Here is a 25,103-nt window from a genome sequence, read left to right as displayed (position 1 = left end):
GGCTGATAACAAATTTCATGTTGGTTTTGATCAAAGATGACGTCTTCATGCATTTGGGCCTGGTCGGGTCAGGTCAGGTCAGGTCAACCAGTAGGCGTCCTACCGCCTATCCAGTGTCAACCACCACTGAAAGCCTCGTAACATGTTACTAAGGCACTAAAACTACTTCGTAAATGTTCAAACGGTCATTAAATTCGAAATCAGCTTCAAAAACTAGCCTGGAAACACGTGCAGTGTGCAGTGGAGTGCAAAGAGTACAGTGACGCCCCCACCAGCGGTGGCGGCCCCGGTAGCGGTTGCGCTTTAGAATTTTTCGCTTCCGCAACTCGCAACTCCGCAACTTTTTTGGGCTCGGTAGCCGATCCGTAACTCCGCTACCAAGAGGGTAGTCCGCAAGTTGCGGAGTTGCGGAGTTGCGGACTTAAGTTGCGCAATGCCCAGCTCTGTATAGTTACAAGACGTCAGCAGTGTTGTGAAGGTCGCAAGGTTACGCTTTGATTATTTTTGGTCCAGCAGAGCCAAGAGGTCAGGTGACCAGACACTTTTCCGAGGTCAAAGACAAATTGCCCTTATTTTGGTTCGCGTTCAACGGATAAGCCTCCATAGAGCAAAACCGTAAAATGAAACGCTTTGTGCGGGAGCCGCTTTCTGAAATATTTTTTTTTAGGCATAATGTTTGTAAAAGCTTTTCATAGCCACCCAACATCATGCCGCCAAACCACCCATCCCCGTTGATCGGTAGTTGGAAATTAAACGAATGAGCGCCAGTTGCGAACAGCGACTGAAAGCTGCTACTATACCCATAACAAGTAATGGTACAAAAATAATCATGCGACCTCGGGAAGATAATGCCTGCAAGAAACATCGCAAGCTTCGTCCGTTACTTCAATATGTTTGAATGCTATTAAAGGGACCATCCCACCTTAACATTAGTTTTGAGTTGAGATAGCCAAGTTTGCGGCCAGGCTCAGAAACCACCATTTATCCTGGTCGCAACCCCCGCAGCTTTATGGTGTTCAAGAAATTTCTTCCCTTTACTTGCAGGGTGGGACCAGCTTAGTCCCTATCTCTTAACCATTAGCGGTTTGTTGATGACGTCAGCAGTCATTTCAACGCCCGCCATTCCTTGGACCCGAGTTTTGCTGACCTTGAGCTCCCTTTTTTATCAACGTGTGAAATCCGTCGTCGGCGCTGAGAAAGCCTATTGCTTTTCATTTTAATTTGAATATTAGAAGATACCCACCACTGGAACTTGGACTGATATTATACCAAGGCCGAAGATGATCAAGCTGCCTGCTATATCTGGAGCTTGGTGTTCAACTTCAACATGGAATGAAAAACAAAATATCAAAGCAAACTGGATATGGTACTGCAAGTTTAAGTCCAAAGAAATTTGAAGAGCTGACAATTGACATTAATTCTTTTCCCGCAAGGTTTCCATAGGAGATCACACCATGAAGAAATATTTTTGATGTTAACAGTTGAAAGGGGATTGATCTTCCAGATTTGACGAAAGACGCTGCTGACTGTCTTTGGAAAAGGATGTCGGCATGAGGTGCAATTGTGCTTGTGAAGTGGTTATAACTGGTCTTTTCACATTGTTAAATTAAAAGTGCCATTGCAGCCAAGTGTGTTATCATGTAAGGTAAAATCAAAACTACAATGTTGGTTTTACGAGCATTGAGAAGGCTGGTAGGTAACACCTGCCTGTGCTCGTAAATCATGCTGCCAAAGTATTCTAAATTAATTTTATCATACACTTTTGTTGTCCAGAATGGTTGCACTATTGTTTGGTATCATATTATTCCATGTACATTCCATTACTTTCCATTACATTCCATTCCGGGAGTTGGCGCCATTCCAGTAATGGAATGGCGCCAACTCCCGCCATTCCATTACTGTGAACTGCTACACAATACAATCTGTTCATAGAGAGCTGAAGCCTGCCCTTTACAAGGCTGACTTTAACAAGCTAAGGCTTGAGGCAAGCAAAGTCAACTGGGGTTCAATGATAGGGCTTGATGTGGAGAATGCCTATACATTGTTTCAAGACAGTATAGCGGGCCTCATTGAACAGTTTGTGCCGAAGACTAAGATTGCTAAAGCAAAAAACTTGTATATGAACAAAGAAGCCTTGAGACTGCGTAAAAAGAAACGAAATCTGTGGGCCATATACATGGAGTCTAGACGCCCAGAGGACTTTGCTAGATATGCTGCTGCACGGAACGCCCTTAGAAAAATGACGAGGAAGCTGAGAACCCAACTTGAAGTATCCATAGTATCTCAATTGAAGGACAACCCAAAAGCTTTTTGGAAGTACGCCAACTCTCGCCTCAAAACCAAGTCTGGAATCGACCTTATCATAGACGAACAAGGTATACCAAGATATGAACCACATGAGAAAGCTGAGATATTGAACAAGCATTTCAGCAGTATCTACACAAGTGAACCAATTGCCTCGCCAGCCCAGAGCATCGAGAGACTCCCTCAAATTGATGAGATCCTCAGTGACATGTCGGTGAGCCCCGCTGAGGTCACGTCCAAGCTCGAGAGTCTCAATGTGTCAGCAGCACCAGGTCCAGATGGGGTTCATCCCAGAGTTTTGAAAGAGTTGGCGCCATTGGTTGCCCATCCTCTTGCTGTGGTGTTCAACAAGTCCATGGAAACGTCGATCGTTCCGAAAACATGGCGTCACGCTACAGTAGTTCCCATTTTCAAGAAAGGCGACCGGGAAAATGCAAAGAACTACCGACCAGTCAGCTTAACTTCAGTCGTTTGCAAGATCATGGAATCAGTTGTCAGGGACAAGATCATGTTTCACCTAGCGAGCTTCAATCTGCTTAGTCCTCACCAGCATGGTTTTCGTCCTGCAAGGTCCTGTACAACCCAGCTCCTTGAAGCTATGGATGACTGGACGCGAGCAATAGACTCTGGGCAGCCTGTCGACACCATTTACCTCGACTTTAGCAAGGCATTTGATTCGGTCCCACATGGTCTTCTTCTTTCTAAGCTGAAGTACTATGGTGTTGATGGAAGGGTGTTGAAATGGGTCGAAGCATTCCTGTCTGATCGCACCCAGCAGGTCCTGGTCGAAGGCGCCTTGTCAAGCAGCTCTAAGGTGAAAAGTGGTGTTCCTCAGGGTTCCGTACTGGGTCCTTTGTTATTTCTCATATACATCAATGACATGCCTGACCATCTTGAAAGTCATATCAAGATTTTCGCGGACGACTCCAAGCTGTTCGGTCCTGTTCAGTCCCCCAGTGATAGACTTCGACTTCAAGAAGACATCGACAAAGTAGCTGAGTGGTCACAACGCTGGAGACTCCCACTCAACTTGGACAAATGCAAGGTGCTCCACATGGGTCCCAGGAACCCCTGTGTCAGCTACAAAATGTTTGAATCAAACCTCACTGCTGTTGACGAAGAAAAGGACTTAGGCGTGACAATAGACAGTGCAATGAAGTTTCATGTTCAGACAGCAAGGGTTGTGGCCAAAGCAAACAAGCTCCTCGGAATCATCCGCAGATCGTTTGGAAATCTTAGCAAAGACATGCTTACTGTGTTGTTCAGGACCTTGATAAGACCTCACCTGGAATATGGTAACAGTATATGGGGACCGCCATCGAAGGGAGACCAAAAGAAGATAGAGAGAGTCCAGAGACGTGCTACCAAGCTGGTCCGTGAACTACGGCCCAAGCCATACTCGCAGAGACTCAGGGAGTTGGACCTGCCCTCACTTACGTATCGACGCCTACGAGGAGACATGATAACGGTCTTCCAGATACTCCGGGGCTCCCTCGATGTGCGCCCAGGTCTCCTTCCATTGGCAAGCTCCAGGATTACTCGAGGCCATCATTTGAAGCTCCACAAGCCAAGATCAAGATCAAGAGCGAGGAGGAACTTTCTGGGAGTCAGAGCAATCAACAGCTGGAACGGCCTGCCTCCCTCTGTTGTATCCGCACCTACTGTCAATGCCTTCAAGTCCCGACTCGACTCCCACTGGAAAAACATCCAATATTCATCAGTCTTCGATCAATAGAAACAGAGCGAGTTTAAAGTAATGATCCGGTCCAATAGGCCTGCTACTTGGCCTCAAAATTCCGTGTACTTCTAAGGTAAGGTAAGGTAAGGTATGTACATATGGTAGTGTTAAGTCCGACCAACATGTTACCAGATTTGAAGCTGTTACGTTACCTAAGTACCTACCTGTTTTTTTACTGGCGTGGTGAATGTCACCTGGATTTTGTTTTGAGGTGCAGACCTAGTAACTCTGACTACATGGGTTTGAAGCTTTTATCTATTCTGTTTTTACTGGCCTGGTGAATGGCGACTGATGTTGTCCGTGGATGGCACTGAAACAAATTTTGAGTGTCAACTGCCATGTACAGTGTTTTAATACAATGCTGAGGGCTGAAAGTTGTCTTGTTTAGAGTGGTGAAAGTTCAGGATATGCCAGCCACCATGGTGGGTCAGAGTTAATGTGTTGCAGTCAGTTCGGCTTCGCCAAGCACACGGATGGGCATACGCATCAAGACCTGCTCTGCCATACTTTGTCAATTTTACCTAGGCAAGTCTTTTCTTTTTTTCTGCCAAAAGCTATGACATTGTGAATTTCAGTGCTGTGGCCTGTGTGTAGCTTTCAGGAAAGCAATTCTAAATAAAGCTCTGATAAAGTGCATGAAATCAGCAATGCAGCCCTCTATTACATTTTCTACAACATCTTACTTGTTCCTTGCATGGAGAGAAAAATGCAATGTTATGAATTCGTTTATTCACATAATTTGACAAGCATGCAGTTACCTGCTACTATCACTGCACAAAACAGAGCAGAAAACATCAGTTGATCAAACACAAGACACAACAGAAGTTTACAACATAGGCCTGCCGAACCTGCTTCCTCCCACCACAGTTGATGCCATTTCCTAGCCTGGCTTGATGTGAGCACTGAATAGCTGCTTTGTCTAATTACAGCTCACTACCATTCAACTTAAACTACTCTCTTTAAAGTAAGAGTGAGAGCGTTCAGTGTTCATAGCAGCTCGACAGACGACAGACAACAAACATCTTGACAAACCAACCAGTATTTGATTTGGCTAATGATTTATGTGCCTGTTGTATCATGGCCAAACTACTTTAACAGCAATAATCCCTGTTTCATCTTGATCTTGCTTTTAATTCCATTTGAACTCAGATCTTGAAACAATCATCTGAAGTGATATCAGATACTGGCTTCTGTTTCTCTTGAAAGCAAGTTAAAACAACAATGATAAACTAAGGCAGGAGATGTGAGTTGTGGCAGTAGATTTTTGATTCAACATATGTCAACCTTATATTGCTTGAGACCTCTGTGACAGACAAACAAATATTTATAGTTTTTTGATAGTTTGGATTCTTGGCTTGATTTAGCAGATCAGCTGTGAACCTTGACTTTGAAATCACATAAATGTCATGGTACCCGAACGAATCCTCGCATGACATTTCTTCGTCCGCATTTCTTCGTCTACAAATCTTCGTCGGTGCATTTATTTGTCCATCAATGCTTACTCTTGCATATATTTGCGTTGAAGAAGAAATGCGAGCCGATTTTCATATACCCTGATGCGAGACAAAGTAATGCGATACGAATAAATGCCCTGACGAAGATTTGCAGACGAAGAATTGCGATACGAAAAAATGCCATAAGAAGAATTGTCCTGGAATCACGGCCTTGCTGGAATCCTTTGTTGGCCATCATATATTGACCTTGATAAGATAAACGCATCATTCGCGCAATATTTGTCGCACTTTGATACCAAATTATTGCTTCCAAATGCCGACGTAAAGAAAACCTTTATATGACGTCATAGAAACAGCGGAGTTCCCAAAAAGTAAACAAAAATAAAAGTCTTATATCTCGAAAACGGTTGAATATTTTCCGGTAAAATTTGGTAGATGTTCATTTTCGCTCTTTGTGATTCACGCTACATCACTTTTATGCCAATTCATTAACTTTTTTGAAGGTGGGAGGGTCCCTTTAACCGTCCGTGAGGCAAATCCATCCTAAATTTATTATCGACCAAGGAAAAAAGCATTCGACAGCATGAGAAGACAAAGTGAAATCAGCTTCTGCCAGATCCCAAGATATGCAGCGCAAATCACAAGATCCCAATGTTAATGTTCAAATCCCAAGATCTTGGGACAAATCCCAAGGAATGGCATCGCTGTCAGGGTAGGTGATATTTGGTTGGTAGCATGATCACGTGATTCATATGCTATTTGAGGCTTTTTACTTTACATGCCATCTGTATCTTTTCATTATCTTAGAAATAAAAGATATTTATATTGAGAAATAATATTTATTTCAGTGCCTATCATTTAAGTTTGAAATTTGACCAAGCTAGCAATTTATCTAAATGTGATTCACTCACGCTGGTTGGGCTGTAGACGAAAGTTTTTAATTCCCGACAGAAAAGCACATCTTCCGCGACCTGAATCTTTGGGAGACGTGCCGGTCCAGCCCGTGTTGCTGTGCAATGTGACGTCAGTTGGCCTTACGTCAGTCGATGCATAATCGGCCAAACGACATGCTCATAGGACATGGAGGATGCGCACCGCGCATGCGCTGCGCAGTGCACATGGGACCCGAGGTCGTTGCAATGTTCAAGGGCATCAACAACTGAGCCCAGCAGGGTGTCTGGACAGGACGCCTCATCTGCGGTTAGGCTGCGGCGCGCGGTATCGGACTGGGCCGGCGGCGCAGTGTCGGCCACGGGTCTGCGAAGGGTGGCTGCGGACGGTCCGTCGGGGCGCGCTACCATGAAGCTGACGCCCGTCGGTGACACGGAGACGGTGGTGCGAGCCGAGCACGGCCACCTGGACGAGCTGGTGGCCCAGCTGGAGCGGCACGGAACACGCAGCGCCCAGGTACGTGTACGCAGCCCGCAGCCGCGCGGCAAGGACATGGACTTGGTGCACCTGTATATCTTATATCACGACTCACATAAATAAGCACGGAGCAGTTACACTCGCCACGAGCTCCCAAACTACGGCAACTGTTATAAAAAAAAACACCCCAGGACGCAGAAGCTGCGCTTCGCGTCGTTTCGGACCGCGTAATATTGCCCATTCTTCTCTCTTTCAGCTGCGATTCGGTCTTCTATTGCTTCGGAACGGCATAAACAAGTACCGCTATGAGGTCTTCTACAGTGGCTGGTCGGAAGATATTTTGGTAATTCTTATCACGGTAAGCGATCAATGATCATGTGTTCTTGTATCTCCCTTGTTCCCAGTAGCGGCGGAACACCTTCAATTGGCACTGCCGACTTTTGGTCCCATTCTTTCCATGCAACGCCCATAGGGCTAATGTTAAGATGCCAAAATCAAAGGGGGGGGGGGCACGGTGCCCCGGTGCCCTCCCCGTTCCACCGCCTATGCTTATTCCATTATGATTACAGCGATCAGTTGATATGAATCAGAGGCGGCGGAAGGTATTTTGGGATGGGGGGGCACACCTGATCCTTCCCGGAACCTAGGGTACCCCCAAATCTAGTTTTCTCACCGGTTTTAGGCCACTTATTTTTCACCCCTTGGCCTTTACAACGAAAAATCGAAACGAAAACATTTGCAAAAAGTGAGATATCCCGTCTCATCTGAGTCAAGGAACTACCTTTTTGGTAACTTGGAATAAACGTTTAAAGCTTTCACACATGAGCTGTCAAATCAGGTATAGAGGGGGATTTTTTTACTTAAATAGGTATTGTCTTCCATTCAGCTTTTCTTTGAGGCCCACGGCCGCTAATATAGGGAGGACAAGCTGCCCCGACGGTTCCTGGCCCTATGAAACTTTGTGGGGGCAGCGCCTGCGCCCCCCACGGCCCCAGAGTTGTGGGGGCAGGCTACCCCCATGCTGCCCCCCGGCTCACGAGTCTATGCCGGCTGGCGTCTGGCAGAGTCGCGGGGAAAGGCCTGTGGCACGCTCAGACGCGCTTCTGTGACGTCCGCATGCCGGGCCACTCGCGTTCCGTCCTACTCTTCTGGTTACCGGTAGCTCGTAGATAGCTGCTTGATTTCTGAGCATTATGTGTGGAGGGCGTTTGGTGGAAATGTATGATATTTAGAGAATGAATATGTGCTGACATGTTGTCACAGTCTTCTGCGTTAGAACGCTCCATAATGAAGGTTGTTTCTGGTTAACATTTCGAAAAGGTAATAAATCTATGAAATTGTGTTGGTAGATTTCCGATTTCGATTCCTCCGGTTGGAGGGTCTCAAATACCTACATTACGAGCCCTCCCCCCGCCGAAAAGTTGGAGGGGCTCAGCCCCCGCCAGCCCCTCCAGCCGGTTCCCGGGAACCGCCCCTCTGGTTCCCGCGCCACTGCGGCAAGTCCAGTTCAAATACGTGTAGCACGCTGTGGCTGTCACCGTGACTGTTGTTCGCGTTGAACAACTTGCTTCCTTTAAACCAATGACGTCATTAACCCGCGCCCCAGTGGCGGTCTCACCCAACTTCGCCCTAGTGAGGGGGGGCATATGTTACCACCCACCTCTAACTCAAAAACTAAGAGGGCTAGAAAGACGCGGTAAAAAGCAGTCGATAGCTCTCAATGCGTACGTTTGAAAGTATTTCGGTCATTTTTCACCTTAGAGCAAAATTGGGGTCACCAGAGGTCATCAAAGGTCAAAATTTGCCAATTGTCATTATATTTTTCAGAAAACATGCCGCTATCTCAGGAACTATGGTAGCTAGAAAAACGCATGGAAGAGCAATCGATAGCTTTTGAACTCTTCTTTTGAAAAGGTCATTATCAATATTGACCTCAGGTCAACGGTTTAGCCTCCAGAGGGCAAAAACTCCAAAAATAGCTGTGTTTACGAAAAGTGTTTTTCGACAATAACTTTCGACTACAAAAAGCCACGACATTTTTATTGCCAGAATCGTGTTCCCCTTGGCGAGACGCGTCGAATGAACTATAATTTGACTTTGAAAGGTCAAGTTGAAAATTTGACCTCAGGTCAAGGTCATGACCTGACCGGAATAGGTCATGTTGCATATCAGTCGATGCGTCTCAACAAGACAAACACAATGAGACCATCCCCAGCGTTCTATCTCTTTCCAATCGCGAGTTATTGGCAAAAAACTGTTTGTAGCCTCAAATGACCTCGGATGACCTTTCTAGAGGCTATCAGCAAAAATGACACCTAGGTCATCACGAGTGGAATAAATCATTGTGATTCTGAAATATTTGGACTGTTCCTATGCGTACACACGGATCTAGAGGCATTTTCATTTTTCTCCATTGACTTGTAATGAAAAGGTCACGCCACTGACCTGAACTTAGGTCACGGATATAAAAAATCCGAGATATACAAATTGTAGGCGCTTATAACAGCATGCAATCCACCAAGTTTCAAACCTTTCTGACAAACACTGCAGGCTGGAGAGGATTGCAAACTTTTTTTAGGCTTGGTCAGTTAACTTGACCTGGTGACCTGACCTGACATGACCTGGGGTCAAAAATTTCACACATTGTCCAAAATTAATGTACCAAAAGCTATCCCAAGCGGCGCGGCGCTACGTGCCGCGGTTTTTTATTCACACGCAAAAAACGCGACAGGGTGGTAACATATGCCCCCCCCCCCCACTGGGGCGAAGGTTAAAGTTAGCCAATTATTGGCTATTGCAAACCTTTTTGGTTGGTAACACTCGCACTGCAAAATGCTAGCCAATGTGATCAAAATATGTACGACGACATTGACAACAATATCAATCCATTCCAAATTACTCGCTCTATTAACTTAAAAAGGTACTCAGCCAAACTGGCATATGTTCATGACGTAGTATGGAAGTATTGTGGTTCTTCGTCGATAACAATTTGGGGGGGCAAAAAGATATGTTTGCACCCCCACCCTGGAAGATGGGGGGGGCGCCGTGCCCCCGCTGCCCCCCCGCTTCCGCCGCCACTGATATGAATGTGACGGTCAATTTCACACATCATCGCCTGCCAACCATTTGTTACATTTGTACCAATAAGCATTTGCACATCCAACTCCAGCCCGAAATCATATCGTTGGCCTGTGCTCTACAGAGACGAGTAGGGCACACCCGTGTGGTTACGCTGGCGGCACCAGACAGCCCGTCTACTCCGGGACGGTTGGCGAGGAACCTCCGGCACCCTGAGCTGCGAGCGGCCATCTGGGGCGGCCGGTTCCGCGTCGACGTCTGGCCCGAGAGTCTGATGCACCCGCTGTTCGAAGTCGCCCGCCAGATGGGCTTCAGTGTTCGTTTCATAGTGAAGAAACACGTGACATTCGCCCGTCCAAGAGGACTCCCGGAGGTCAAACCCTCACCCAGGTACGTCATCCCATTGGATCTTTATTCTAAGTCATTGCCAATAATAATAACTTAGTGCCACCCAATTTTCATTTAGCTTGTCCAAAGCTGTCCGTTTTTGTCGTTTCACAGGCAAGGAGTGAGCATCCGTCCGCTACTTCCTAAACACGTGGACATAGTAATGCGCCACTGGCCGTACGTCCATGAAATAGACGACGCGCACTCGATGATCCACGACTCCATAGTTGCGGGCCTGTCTGCCGGAGCGTTCGTCACCGAGCCGCCGACGGACGGCGGAGGTGACGACCAGGAGCCCCTGCCTGCCGACGGCCTGGCCTGCTGGGCGCTGGTGAACCAGGACGGCTTCTTGGGCTTCCTGCACACTTTGACTGGTTATCGCAAGCGCGGGCTGGCGGCGGCAGTAACGGCTGAGCTGAGCCGACTCTGCGAGAAGGCCGGCTACCCAGCGGTCTTCCACAGCAGTCATGCTTCTGTTTGGCGAATGGCCCAGAAGCTCCAGTATGAGAAACTGTTTCCCGTGTTCTTGGCCTTTGTCACGCCCAATGACAATTCGGCAGCTCGTCTGTAAAAGTATCAGTAGCTCTAGCTGGCGAGATTGGTGGGGACCAGTGCCACATGCCCACTGAGAAAAACAACATAAAAAGGGTAAATAAAGCAACATCATGATTGACGACGAGATCTGCCGCTGCCTGCCAGGCAGTTTGGTATGACACCCTTGGCCACAACAGGGTGACTTTGGCTGCCATCTGGTGATCTGACCTGAGAAATCAACGGGGCAGACCGGTTAGCCACTCGTTCTGCCGCATCCACTCAAAGGAACGAATGATGCGATGGACCAGCTCGGGAACACTTCCGCCAGAGTCGGACAGCGTCTCCACTTCCAGAGGTCGACCTGAGTCGCAGCACGTGCAGAGCAGCTGATCGGGAAGGAACTCCACGTCTCGCTCCCCGCCGCCGGGTTAGCCAGGTCGAGTCGTTGATGAAGCCGAGGGACGATGCGATGGACTGCAGTCGGTGCGGAGCTAGGATAAGATGACCTGACTCTCAGTCTCCACCGATCGCGCTCAGCGTGGCCTGTCGACGTAGGTGTCGTCGCGCCCGTGTGGGGGGCCAACTGCTGGGTGAAGTGGATGAATGACACGACCGCCAAGTGCCAAGTAGTAGCTCCGGCACCTCAGTGCTGTGTTCAGGTGTCATAGTCCCCGTCGACTGAGCGAGCTGTGCTACGGTTGGCTCGTCGATAAACGTCTTTCGACGCCGAGTGGATGCGGCGGAGTAGCTCATTTCAGCGATCGCAAACAGGCGAGCGGCCTGTCGGGAAAAGGACAATGTCAGTGAAGCGAGAGAGATGAGAAGAATGAGTCGCAGGCGGTTGTGCGAGTCCTCTTAGAACATTCACTTTCGGAAGTCATTGACTTTGACGTGCCCCATTTTGCAGAACATAGCAAGGTGCCCACTGCCCAAATAAATAAGAGAATATTACTGGTACAATAAAAACAATGTTGTATTTTCAGATTTCTCAATTCAGGCTTATAATGAGTCATCAACAACAGCTACAAACACACATCTCGCATTTTCCGTAAAACAACTACGGACAGAGGGTTTAGTTTATTTCGGGGGCAAATATGCAAATCACTAGGAATTATCCATGTCAACGCCTACCATTACTCGGTACAAAACAGTCACCGACGCACCCGTCCCAGGCGAAGGCGAGCCACGTCACACAGAGTTACAGACGAGCGGCGCGGACTGGACGCTCTCTCCAGAGGTGGCGGCGCGCGGCTCACCAGACACAAACAGACGGGCGCGGCGGGCCGGGTCACTATGGTACGGTGCCGGCCAATACAGACACCCCAAACACACCGCGTCCGGGCCGCGGCCGTCCGTCACACACACTGGACATCAGCCCAGCAGCCGCGGAGTCCACATAAAAATAGAGCCTGTGAGTTGATGCATACTGCCACCACGTCGCACGTTTAAAACGGAGATGACTTTGGCGGCTGCCTCGGCCAGAAGCGATATGGCACGGAGCCGCCGTACACGAGCACATAACACCGACTTCAGTCACGGACACCGCCTGCGAAACAGACACACAGACCGCGGCCCTTGCACACACAAAACCCAGGATTAAACCTTCACACCTACCAACAACGAGAGCTCCGGTAAAGCTGACACTGAATTAATGCCGAGGCGAGCTCACTGCGTGACTTCACCCGTGATTTCCCAGAGTGGCGCCGCGCGCGACCGCTTCCAGTTATTACAACAGATATATACACACACGGTCAGCGCACCAACACACGGCACGCTCACGGCATCCACGTTCATCATTTGCTCACATAAAGTCAACCAGGGGGCGGCGAGCGCGCCCCAGCTGCCTGGCGCACGGCCGACACACTCGCGAGTTTGCGACATTTGGGACGACGTTGGCGACGTTCGCGGCGCGGGCTATCACGGAGCGGACTAGATGATGTGTGTGAGAGAGGCGGAGTCGGTCGGGGCAGCCACGGCGGTTTGTACTGGCGGAGGCCGGCCCGCGGCGATCACACGGACATGGCACGGCAGGCGGGCCGGGGCAGTGGGTCGCCGCCGCTACACCGATATCTCATAGCTGGAGTCGTAGTGGTCGGCGGGGTGCGGCGGCGGCGCCCGGCCGCGCGGCGGCGCCCTGTAGCCGCGGTCCAGGTCGCCGGACGGCGGGGGTCGGTAGGCGGGCGCCCGGTCGGCCATGGCCGGCAGCGGCGGCAGGTGGCCGCCGCCGCCGTGGTCCCTGGCGCCGGCCGGTGGCGGGCGGTAGCCGTACCTGCCGGGCGGCGGCGGCGGCGGCTCGTAGCCGACGGGCGGCTTCCTGCGGGCGCCCGGCGGCGACTGGGGCCCGAACGGTGCCGGGTGGCCGCCGCCGTAGCTGGGCCACGACTCGTAGAGCGCGGCGGCGCCGTACTCGGGCTGAGGCAGGCCGCTGGCCGTGGTGCGCCGCGCGCCGCTGTACACCGCCACCGGGCCGTGCAGCCGCTGCTCGGCGGCCGCCGCCAGCCCGCCGTAACTCGCCGACTGCGGATAGCGGCCCGGCCCGGCCGCGCCCGCCGGCAGCGGCGGCGGGTGGTGGCCGTGCGACCTCACCTGGATGTAGTCGGGCCTGCGAGGCGCCGTCGGCGTGCCCGGCTGGGAGCGGCGCGCCGGACTCGAGTAGAGCGCCGGCTGGCGGCCGCGACTGACCGGGCTCAGCGGGGGACTGGTGGCCGTCGGCCGGCGGCCCCGCGGCGAGCCAGGCGCTCCCTCTGGCGAGTACACCGACTCTGGCGTCTGGCTGCGCGACTTGCGGCCCTCCCTGCAACCGTGCGCGACAGTCAGCCAGGGTGGCAGACCTGCAGCTAGTCTGGTCTTTGCTAGAGCAATAACATAATAAGGATTACTCAGCGCAACAAGCTGTGCATAAACAACAGCCTACAACGAATCAATACAACATCTGAAAGTTGTAAACCTGAAACATCCGAAATATTTAAATCCGGATTACATAGTTACATCCAACACCCATTATCCAGTATCGGCCAGAAAGACACACATTGACCAGTCACGGATCGTGAGCGGCGTGGACTGACCTGGCGGGTCGGGTCTACCGTATAGCACACTGACCTGGCGTGTCGGGTCTGGTCTGTGACACACTCACCTGGCGGGTCGGGTCTGTGACACACTCACCTGGCGGGTCGAGTCTGTGACACACTCACCTGGCGGGTCGGGTCTGGTCTAGTCTGTGACACACTGACATGTCGGGTCCGGTCTGTGACGCTGACCTGGCGGGTCGGGTCTGGGGTATGGGACGCACTAACCTGGCGGGTCGGGTGTCGGATCTGGTCTGTGACACACTGATCTGGCGGGTCGGGTCTGGCCGGGTCTGTGACACACTCACCTGGCGGGTCGGGTCGGGTCTGTGCCACACTCACCTGGCGGGGCGGGTCTGCGGCGTGGCGCGGCCGGAGTACTGTTTGTACGGCGAACACTCGCCGGCGGGCGTGCCCGGCGTGCCGGCCGACGGCCGCTGGGCGAAAAAGTTGGTCTTCGAGCCGCTGCGGGGCACCGGCGGCGACGCCTCGCAGTCGCGCGACTGTGACATGCCCACGTCCAGCTCCGCGTCCGAGCCCTCGCCGCAGCTGGTCACCTGGCGCAGCCACAGCACAGCCAATCAGAGGCCGCAGACCGGTGGCACTGGCCAATCAGCGACCGACTAATCGGCGAGATCGGCCAATCAGTGTCCTCATCAACAGTGAACGATGCAGGGCAGCGTCAATTTGAACGCTGACCAAACGTGATAAACAGAGTGGGTGCCGAATCCAAGTGTTTTTCTTATGGGTACAGCCAGAGTTAAGCCAACGTATCCGATAATGTGCTATAGAGACGCACCGATAGAGATCCATGCAAAGAAAACCATCAATAATGTAGCCAACACCCAATGCAAAATAAAGAACGTATAAACTGAAAACAATCTCATGGAAAATTCAACGCTATCATACGAAAGCAGCAAGGGAAGAGCCACCAGATGCAATAGGGGAAAGAGCAGGCCCAACCGAATCGGGTATTAGTAGGTAATGCATTAGTAAGAGGGCGACGAAGGCATACAACTTACCTAGAATAAAGACAAGAAAATAAAGACAAGAAGCGCAGTTGACTAAACGGTGGATTGCCTCCATATTGGTGAACTGTCTACTTCAGGCACGCGCGTAACGGGGGTCATCTGCAAGGAAGCAAGGTAAAACTCAACGAGGACCGATCAAAAATAATAAAGGCGCACTGTCACTCCGAAAATGTTGACAGTTTATGAAAACATCACTGGGCATTCGTACAGCAGGCAAAACCAGATTACACAGGGTCAAACATGCCTTCCACGTAATGTTCATGTTGACCAGTATTATTGATTAAAAATGAGTTAAGCAGAGAATGTCTGGCAAGAAGTTAGACTGGTCGATGTTAAAAGCCACAAACAACGATCAAATACAACCGTATTAGAAAAGTACGGGTATCAAGTCGCTGCTGTAAGCCAAGGAAAGAAAACATTGTACAATACATGGCGAAGCAAGTGCCACGGAGCAATAAAAAACTTCGCATCGTCAAGATCGAGTCACCTTGTGCTAGTAGTTATATAACAAAAAAAAAACTAGTGTTAACTATCACGGTAATGTTACCGACCATGAGTCGATTACAGGGTGGTTTGGTGACAAGAAAAAATAATAAATTTGGGACTTAAGGTTAACTCTCCATTCATTTTAATTACAATCGATTTATACTACGATAGACAAGTAGATCTATACTTGCTACGACTGTATATTTTACAGCACCCATTGATGACTTTCGTACCCGACAGAAAGAATGTTGCATCAAAGTATAGCCTTGCGTCAAAGTGCAGTGACTCATCTGTTTCGCTAGTTCCTATAGAGCAAAACGCGGTCACCAAGCGTACGCGATAGGAGAAAATATATTAAATGATTAGCCAATGAAGGAGGTGTCGGGCATCAAAAGAATGCGACTTCAGCTGCACTCTCCCATTGACCGTATATTGCAGGCTTTTTTCACCTACACTCTACAGGGTCTCAAACAAAGCGCACGGGCTTGCATTGACGGGAGATCATTCATCATTATTACGTTTATACAAAAAGCGGTGCTCAGATTGGATACATCTGCATCCTTCATTTTAGATAGGCAGATAAATTTATAAATTTCGAAAGCCACAAGGAAGAAAAGGTCACCATATACATTAGTAATTGGGAGCATGCGTAAGGAGCCATTACCAGCGAAAGAGCCAAAACAACACTAAAACCTCACGTATGGTATCGTACCTTATATATGCTGCCGCATGCATGCAACATAGCCGAACATGTAAACAGAGCTCTTGCATTGTTCCAGTGTATGTTATACCGAACAGCACACCATGAACCGTGCAGAAACGGAACGAAATGAAAACGTCCAGGCAACATGCGCCGCCAAGGCTGCCACCATTCAAAATATGGCTTCCCAATAACCCCTAATTTGAACCGTCTCCAAAACTGTAACCTTGCATTAATTGATGAAAAGAGCTCGAGGTGAATGATATGTTAATAACGCATTTGAATTAGAATATCACATCAACTGAAGATGCCAGCCGGACTGAGGCGTCAACAGAATAATACCGCATTAAAAACCATAAGGCTGATTAACCATACAGCATCAGCACTAGAGATTGGCTTTATCGTGAACGACTGATAAAAGTTCATCCACCAATTATAGCAGTCTCACTGCCCCTAAGACACACACTCTACGTGTAACGAAAACAAGCGCGGCTAGTGTCACAGCGCGGAAAAGGGAGCCAGGGTCCGGTACGTCTAGCGTTAATTACACGTTAGTGGCTGCTAATGTGTAGCGAGTCTGACCTCCACCGCCCTCCCCTCCCGTACGCCGTCCAGGGACCGCCGTCCGCCCACCTACCTGGGTATACATGGCGCTGCCGCCTTTGCTGCGGACGCCATTGCCGTTGTCGATATACAGTTTGACCTGGTGCTCGCTGGTGATAGGTGGAGCCACGTGCGGTGACGCCGGCAGGCTGTACGGGTGCCGCTTCCGTCGCGCCTCCTTGGCCAAACGATTAACGCTGTGGGTGATACGGGAGACGGGGTCAGGTCGGGTCACCTCAGTTCACAGAGGGCGGGGCCATGTCGGGTCATAGGGATGCGGGGTCATGTCGGGTTCAAAGAGGGCGGGTCACGTCAGATCACAGGGACGGGGCCATGTCGGGTCATAGGGAGGCGGGGGTCACGGCAGGTCACACACGAGAGCCTCCAAACATGCGTCGCGCACCCGTCGAATCGCAATAGACACGTGTTGCGGATATACGGCTTGCACAGAGGAAATGCACTGACAGCAAGGTTCCAACAGCGCACCACATGTGAAACAGCACGAAGTATGACATCATTCACTGTAAATAACGCTATCTGGATCGTGGTATCGGTGCCGCCAGTAGCGTGACGTTACATCTGCCGCGGACAGCAAGAGTCCGGGGGGGGGGGGACCGGGGAGGGGAGAGGTCCATGTCAGCGGATATCAGTGCAACCCTTCATCCCCACCGCTTCCCGTGCTCCAACCGCCGACGCTGGCCGGGAATGGGCGGACGAGGCCGCCACCACACTGGGGCTATGGCCTGCGGGAGGACATGTGACGAGCTAGCCCTAGGATTGAGCCATGCATGGTGATGATCCCACCACGTCAACAGGCAGGACGTGACGGACACGTTGCGAAGAAATACACCACGTAAGCTACATTAATCAAAACTGCGACGCAGGAACGATACATGTTGCTACCGTGCGTCTTGATAACCCACTCGCAGTGCGAGCACGAATCATCCCCCACAGACCATCAGCGGTAAGCGTGGGCCGCCTCACAGTCAATCCCAGCGCTATGACCCGGCAGCGGGCGCCGTGTGGGCTCACTGCCTATGCCGCTGCCCGGCCCGGCGTGCCCGGCCGCCCACTCTGACCGGAATGGCCCGCCGCGCCGGGGCGTCCGCCGAAATAGCCAGGAGCACGCGCACGGCGGGAGGCGCGACCGGCACGTACCGATCCGGATGGAGCAGCGGCGGCGGCGCGGCACAGCCGGCCAGGGGCTGGTGGTCACGGTACAGATGCGGGAAAGAGGCGTGGTGCTGCTCAACACGACCCAACATATCTTGTTGGCTGTGTCAGTGTGAATTGCCAAATGCATAAATCCCATGAAATATAAGTACAAGAATATTCCTGTCAATGGGATGTGCCATTCCCTGGTGAAAATGATATTCGATCCTTTCTTCAAAGATTTCAAACAACTCAAATTCGACTATAATGGTAAGATGACTAATATTCAGCACTGCATGTGGACCTCCGTATCCGCTGGGGCTCACGGCGCATTGGCTGGGATGGACCTGAACCTGAACGGACCTGAAGCCACAGTGAGCACCCAGCTGACGGACGCGGATCGCCAACCACTGAGCAGTTCAACGGGAACGCATGGACGGGCGCCGTGGGAGCCAATATGACCGAACTAATTGTGGGAGCCACACACCACTTTCTGACGAAAGAAATGAGAATAAAGCCAACAGATGACACTCCCAACGTCACTCTTTTATCACACCAAGCAAGGTCTGATAATCATCAAATAATACCCTCCAGTATTCACGCATCTGTAGCAAATACCAGTCACCTTGGCGCAAGAGTCTACAACACCACCCGCCCCACCCCACCCCGCCCGACCCCGTTTGTCACTCGCTGGCCGGTGTGACACCCCTCTCAGGTCCGAGTGGCGTGGTGAGTGGACGGGGGGGGGGAGGTGCGGTCGCTCGGAAGCCCCGCGGGCGAGCAGCGCGGCCCGTCGGCGCTGGGTCAGCGCCGTCCCTCCACCGACCATGGAAATCCCTGAGCGCACCGCAGCGGCTCCTAATAGGCATTACACGGCCCTAATGGCAGACACGGAGACGGATGGTCGCCACGGAAAACACTGCAGCGACCGGCGGCCCGACGCTCAGGAGACCGCGCCACTACAATACGCGTTCACTGAAATGGTAATACCAACACGCCCAATGTCGAGACGTTGGAAACAATTCCGCACAGATACCGGCGTGTCCCGCCGCGCAGGTAAGTCCCGCTGCTCTGAGTACCCCATTAGCGACGGGCACGCCTGTCCACGGGGGCGGGCGGCCGTCATTATTTTAGCGCCGGGCGCCGGTCGCCGCTCCGGCCGGCCGGGCGTGGGTGTGGGCGGCTCCCGACACGCCCACGGCCCCTGCAGATGACAAATGAACGGACGCAGAGCAGCGGATGAACGCAGAGATGACAAACGCTACTGGTAAATGACTCGTGGATGAGCAAGGATGTTTCGATCTGTACGGGTGCTACAGTGAGATACTATACCAAAAACAAAGAACGAGTGCGGTAGGATTGGGTGTAAGGGGAAGGGTGGAAGGGTAGAAATAGAGGAAAGAGGAAACGGTAGAGGACTGGTTAAGAGTAAAAGATTCTGAAGCTGAGGCTCAATGCAATGCTGATATAACGCATCAACACAGCCAATGCAATGCTACCGGCAAGGTAAGCGCAAATCACGACTGGATGCCCGGATGCCGGACTGCAATAAGATTGCGCCGAAACGCAAGGAACGAGCATGGATGAGGAGCAAGCCTAGCTCATCAGCAGACTTATATAACGGCACTGATGCAGGTGCGAGCGAGTCGGCGCCTCGGTCCGCCGTCGGAGAGAGAGCACTCGAGCAGCTCGAGGGCGCCGGTGCCGCTGCCGGCACGGCAGCGCTCGGCGCGAACGCAGCACCGATTGATCTGTCCCGAGCCGGACCGACACGCATGACGCAGGCGGCCGACGCACGGCGAGGGCGACGGCAAACAGCGCCGGCGACAATACGGCGGCGAGCAGAAAACGTACTAAAATTAGCGGCACCGAGCCGACAGCGGGAGCGTGCGGCACGCCCGACCGTCACCAAAGCACGGACTGCCGTCACCGATACGGAAATGCGCAAATTACAGTGCGCGAAGTATTTATAAGCGATGCGAATTGGCAATGCTTGTAGTTTGAACGATACGTTTTAAGTCAGAGCATGCCACCAACGGGAGCTTCCTCAAGTCATCAACATTGGATGTGCATTGTGCAGTGCGCCTGTCCTCGAGACATAAATAAAAACACCGCTGACTTATCTAATGCCTGGATTCAAGGCATATCGAATAGCATCACAAGGAAGCCAGATATCAAGGCATTTCCCGATTATGTAACAAAATGAGGCAACTGACCCAACCGCCGCTGAAATGTGTAAACGAAATGTCCCATACACGCTGGAAAGACCCTGCCATGAGCGATTGGTAATGCGCTAGACGTCGGACACCAAAAAGAAGATCCAATTTCGGAATGATCCGCACTGCTGTTGCGTGGTTCCAGAAGACAAAGTTTTAAACAGATACATGGTAGGGGGAGCAGGGGTCACCCAGCATAAAGACGTTTATTTAGCACCTCACTAGAGCCAGAGCTAAAAATAACATTACGAAGTCCGAAATCAATGCAAAAACTGTGCAATTGATTTCACGGCTGTGTAATACGTGTTGCGTGAAAAAGCACGCGGCTCTTGCAAGCATTTAACTTGATCTGAGAAGCATTCTTTCCTTCATTCCTTTCACTTTCAGTTTACATAAGAACAACAAATACCAAATACCACTCCGGTCCCGGGCCTGCGAGATGCAGCTCAGGCAGTCTCCACTTTATAGGACTACAAAACACCGATCCGAGTGTCAATATAAACAGCTGTCGATTAACTCGCTTCATAGATTTTACACAAGGTCGATACTCGATTGATCCTTAATATGAGGTCCGTCAATAATGAGGGATCATAAATTAGCACTTAACCTCCTCGGCCCAAGTGTCTGGGCGTGACTTACTTGGGATAGAGCGGCGCCCACAGCGTGCGACAGCAGTTGGAGCAGCAGCCCCGCGAGAACGGGTTGAAGCCGGAGCGAAACTTGCCCGTCACCTGCTCGTTGGTGGTGCGGCCGCGCGACACGAGGATACTGTGGAAGCCGGCCAGGCCGAGCACGGGCACCAGCAGCACGCCGATCACGCACATAATCACCAGACTGAGCGTAGATACGCGAGACACAAGTTAAGGAAATAGAACAGACAGCTGAGTGCATAAAGACACGCAGGTGGCCATGCACTGGTTATATATTACGCCTACTGCCGTCATACGGAACACAACAAGCATAAGGTAAATAAATCACAGGACTACAAGGCAAACAATAACATTAACGTTAGATGAATCAAATTAATGAATAGTTCCGTCGAAACTCCAGGGAAATACGCGCTTGTTACGTTTGAAGCAAATAAGTACCGCGAAAATGGTCTATTTACTGCAGCTCGACGTCACTATTGTTCGGCCGGTCCGCCTCCCTCGGAACCCCAGCACTGCCGCTGAGGGTCGAGGTGACCGGATATTACCGTTTCCGGGCAGTGACCGAGCAACTCCACGGCTTCATCACTCGCAGACGCGGCTCGGCCGCGCCCGGGTGCCGTCAACCACACGTAATTTGATCAAAGCGCGACGCTCCAAGTTTGACATCAAACCCAGTGCCCCTGCCGTCAGCTGGCGGGGCCAGTCTGCAGACTTGGTCAACCCGGCATGAACTATCGCTGTTCATCGTCCAGCCCTGTACTCCCTCGCAATATCTCCACCCCTCAATGCCTGTTCTTCTCTCGTGCGGCGTGCCCTTTAGCATTCCACTGCTCTCTTTCGATCCTTTCGTCCCTCTCCCTCCCCTTCATCTCTCCTCTCCTCTCCTTTAGTGCCAGCCCACTCACCCACCCTCAGCACCTCTTTCCCTTTCCTCTCGCTTCCCACTCCATCCCACTCTGCCCCTCCCTCTCGCCCTCGCTACCATCCCACCGCCGCCCTCCCGTCCGTCAGAAAGGATACGTGACGATGACTCCGACCTCTCCGAGGCTGTGCCGGTGATGCAGCACGTACACCAGGCACTGGCCGAAGATGGAGACCATGTGCACGCTCAGCGACACCAGGAACAGCACGAAGAACCGGTAGTTTCGCCGACCGATACAGTTGTTCACCCACGGGCAGTGGTGGTCGAACGTCTGTCGAAAGGCGGCGGGAACATCACGTAAGGACAGTGTCGGCCAAGTTCGCACAGTACTCACCGATATCGACAATATATACAGCGCAAAAATCATACGAGCAGGACAAATTCTGGTCACAGAGACTCTCAATGTCAAAATTATCCCTCCTCCCACCGGCCTGAAGCCCTCTGCAACTGGTCAAATAAAGCATATATCTTTTCTCGCTCATCATCCACTGTCGATGTACAAAACAACAGCTGATGTCGAGCTTTGGCACTTTTTGGGGATTGCATACGTCGTTTCCGGGCCGGGACTCATTACACCTTCATTACAGACACAATATGAGCAGATCCACCCACACAATGACTACACACCCAGACTCACCTCTATGCAATGGTTACAGACGCTGCAGTGGGAGCAGCGCGGCGGCCGGTAGAATTGACACGTGGCGCACCATTTCATGCGCACCGTGATGCCGCCGATCTCGACGTTCTTGTAGAGCGGCATCCGGAAGTCGTCGTCCCGGTCCTCGTCTGACATGGCTGTCCGCCGGGCACGACAGTCACATTGACTCACTGGCTAGCAATCACCGGTGAAACTGCTCGAATAACAGCTGCTGTTCCATTTCATATTAATTGCTCTTTATACTTTTCAGAGATGGGCTTTTATTCTTTTTTATCATGTCTAGCTGCAGCAAGCATTGGCCTTAACAAATAGACATCAAGATAAAGATGAAAACCAGATGTGCGTCTAATAAATATCCAAGTAATTGCATGCCTACCTAGAACAGTGTCACAGAATTTGTCAATTTGGGTTGGAAATGATATGCAAATGAAAAACATTTTCCCTATCACCTCTAACTTTCAAGATCAATTTTCCACTTCTAATTTTACCAAGAAAATACATTTGAGTTGATTGTCATTTTCCATAATACATTCTACCACACATGCATAGAAATGTTAAATGTATGCTATAGATCCTTCTTTCCACTCTCTTTAGGCCTTATCTGGCTGGCAATTTTCCACTCTTATCTCCCTGTTTGGTGAGGAATTTTCCACTCTGATTTTATGGTGAAGGATAACTGCTATCCCACAAAAACAAAAAGAGCTTGATGCTTACAAAGCTAATAGCAGAAGGAAAACAGGCTTACCACTGGGGATTATCCCTGGGTTCATAAAAGTTGCCAATGAGAAATTGGCTATCACAAACAATGTGAGGATCCCCTGGCAGAGGGGTACGAGGAAGCCCCATGTCTGGAGCTTGTCGAACAGCCATAAACACCTGAAAGACGACATTGGTATGCTTATTCATTGGCTATCAGCAAGTAAAACCCCTGGGCATGACTTTGGTGGCATCCTTTTCGCTTCTTGGCCCCCCCCAAAAAAAACGGAATGACAAAAAAGAATAACTATTTTCCACACTCTAATCAGTAAGCATGCCCTTATTTTTCAACAATTTAGATTGAGTTGGCAAGCTGATCCTGTCAAAGTTGAATAAAAAAGCAATCCATTTAAGATGACAATACTTCATGTTCAGGTGTCGCACGACTAGGTATTGGTCCAGTTGATATTATTAGAGGGCAGGCTAGCCTGCTTTGATATGCAAGATATAACTGAATCCTTACGTTACATTTAAGCCGTCTAAATGCAAAAATTAGAATTATCTAAACACAATATACCCAAACAATGCAATTATGACGCGGTACAGACGAGAGTCACTTACGGGTAATAAAAATATATTCCGGTACATCCTAGCAGCATTGACCAGGCGCATGTAGCCGGGATAAACTTTGTAGAAATTTTACATCTTGACATCTTGAATCAGACTCCTACTACGTCAAATAATCATTTATCCTTCCTAAACGAAAACAACCGACACCTCCCTCCGCAATCATGGCCGCAACTGCGGCAATCGCAGTCAGCTGTTGCTTGATTTCCGCTCACAAAATATTTTTGTCATACGAGAAAATGTCTCTAAATCTTGGGAAACAAGTGAGAATATGAAGACTTTTCCCTAAATCACACCAAATCGACAGGCAGCGGCCCATCACCGGCTACTTATTGAACACGCCGGCGTTGCAAGAGTTGGAAAGTGTAAAGCAAAAAATCGTTTCTTCGCTGACACATCCCTAAGACATTGAAAAACGCCAATAATTTTCTTTGCTCTTATGCGCTCAAGATCACGATGGTGAGATACTCTCGCGGAGAGTTTGACAACCTACGGTTCACATACTCGACACAGATGTCGCTATATGTCACCAAAAGGCAGCGTAGGTATGCGCCGGGGATCCAGGGTCTTCACGGGTCTTCACTCTTTCCGATCCTGATTCCTGATAAGCCTTCGAGGCAGGCTGTGTATATGCATCAGTCGGTATATCGTAATCTTTATGCGCGACTGTGTAGGTAAGGATACCCACAGCCCACCCGGGCCACGGGATGTAAACACTGACTTGTGCTGTGCGTAACTGCACGCACAACTGGCATCAAACTCGTCCCGACCTATCCGTGCTTCTATCCTCAGGAAACAGAAATCCTTCTCCTCCACGCCGCAACCCCCCTCCGGGCTGGACAGGCAACTTTATCTCATGCGGGCTGCTCCCTTGGAGCGGCACCGCTGCTCCTGAGGGAGCGCACCCCGTAGCCGGGTGCAGTGAGTGCCTTGGGGCTGGGTGGCCTGTCCTCTGGACGGGCTCAGCCCCGGCGACTCACTAGGGTGCCTGCCCAGACCAATGTCTCCCCCTAATTCCTATCATCCTTCCGGCTCTGCAATGGTCTTGTCGACCGAAAGGGCCTAACCCAACAAAACAAACAAACAATCAAACTCGTGACTCGGTGAGTCCTGGACTCCTGTTGGCAGGAAGATATCGCCTGATCAGCTGAAATTAGATGCAGTCACATCAGATGCAATTTGGAACAGCTCAGCCTCTTTGCCAGGTTAGCTATTTATCTAACTTGAAGATACGGTAGGCGTGGTAGGTAGGTAGGTAAACGGATATGCTTAGACGGTCACGGGCCCTTGGAAGACGAACATGAACTTTGTGCTCTGTTGCGTTCCCGCGATGCCACTCAGCCCGACAATCCGAGGTCTGCGCTGGGTCAGATGCACTCCCACCGAACTGAGCCCCTGCCTGCCGCTGAGGGGGGATGGGGGCTGTCAGCGCCA

At 50.8% G+C, this 25,103-nt stretch overlaps 2 protein-coding genes across 2 annotated transcripts; one reads left to right on the top strand and one right to left on the bottom strand.

The window, feature by feature from the left end:
• Positions 1-6,209: 6,209 nt before the first annotated feature.
• On the top strand, positions 6,210-11,740 carry LOC122371790. The gene is made up of 4 exons (XM_043348482.1): positions 6,210-6,903; positions 7,121-7,222; positions 10,067-10,332; positions 10,444-11,740. Exons 1-4 carry the CDS (start codon positions 6,577-6,579, stop codon positions 10,898-10,900), a joined length of 1,152 nt encoding a protein of 383 aa, XP_043204417.1. The 5' UTR covers positions 6,210-6,576; the 3' UTR covers positions 10,901-11,740.
• A 185-nt stretch (positions 11,741-11,925) lies between these two features.
• On the bottom strand, positions 11,926-24,154 carry LOC122371789 (palmitoyltransferase ZDHHC8B-like). The gene is made up of 8 exons (XM_043348481.1): positions 23,664-24,154; positions 23,092-23,222; positions 22,326-22,483; positions 21,787-21,959; positions 20,756-20,950; positions 16,783-16,945; positions 14,271-14,485; positions 11,926-13,657 (listed from the first exon to the last, which is right to left on the bottom strand). Exons 1-8 carry the CDS (start codon positions 23,753-23,755, stop codon positions 12,922-12,924), a joined length of 1,863 nt encoding a protein of 620 aa, XP_043204416.1. The 5' UTR covers positions 23,756-24,154; the 3' UTR covers positions 11,926-12,921.
• Between the last annotated feature and the right edge of the window lie 949 nt (positions 24,155-25,103).

Source organism: Amphibalanus amphitrite, unplaced genomic scaffold (assembly GCF_019059575.1).
Source record: "Amphibalanus amphitrite isolate SeventyFive unplaced genomic scaffold, NRLGWU_Aamphi_draft 001279F_arrow, whole genome shotgun sequence".
NCBI classification, from domain to species: Eukaryota; Metazoa; Arthropoda; class Thecostraca; order Balanomorpha; family Balanidae; genus Amphibalanus; species Amphibalanus amphitrite.
Note: the sequence above shows the minus strand (reverse complement) of the source record. Positions and strands in the feature narration are given on the sequence as shown.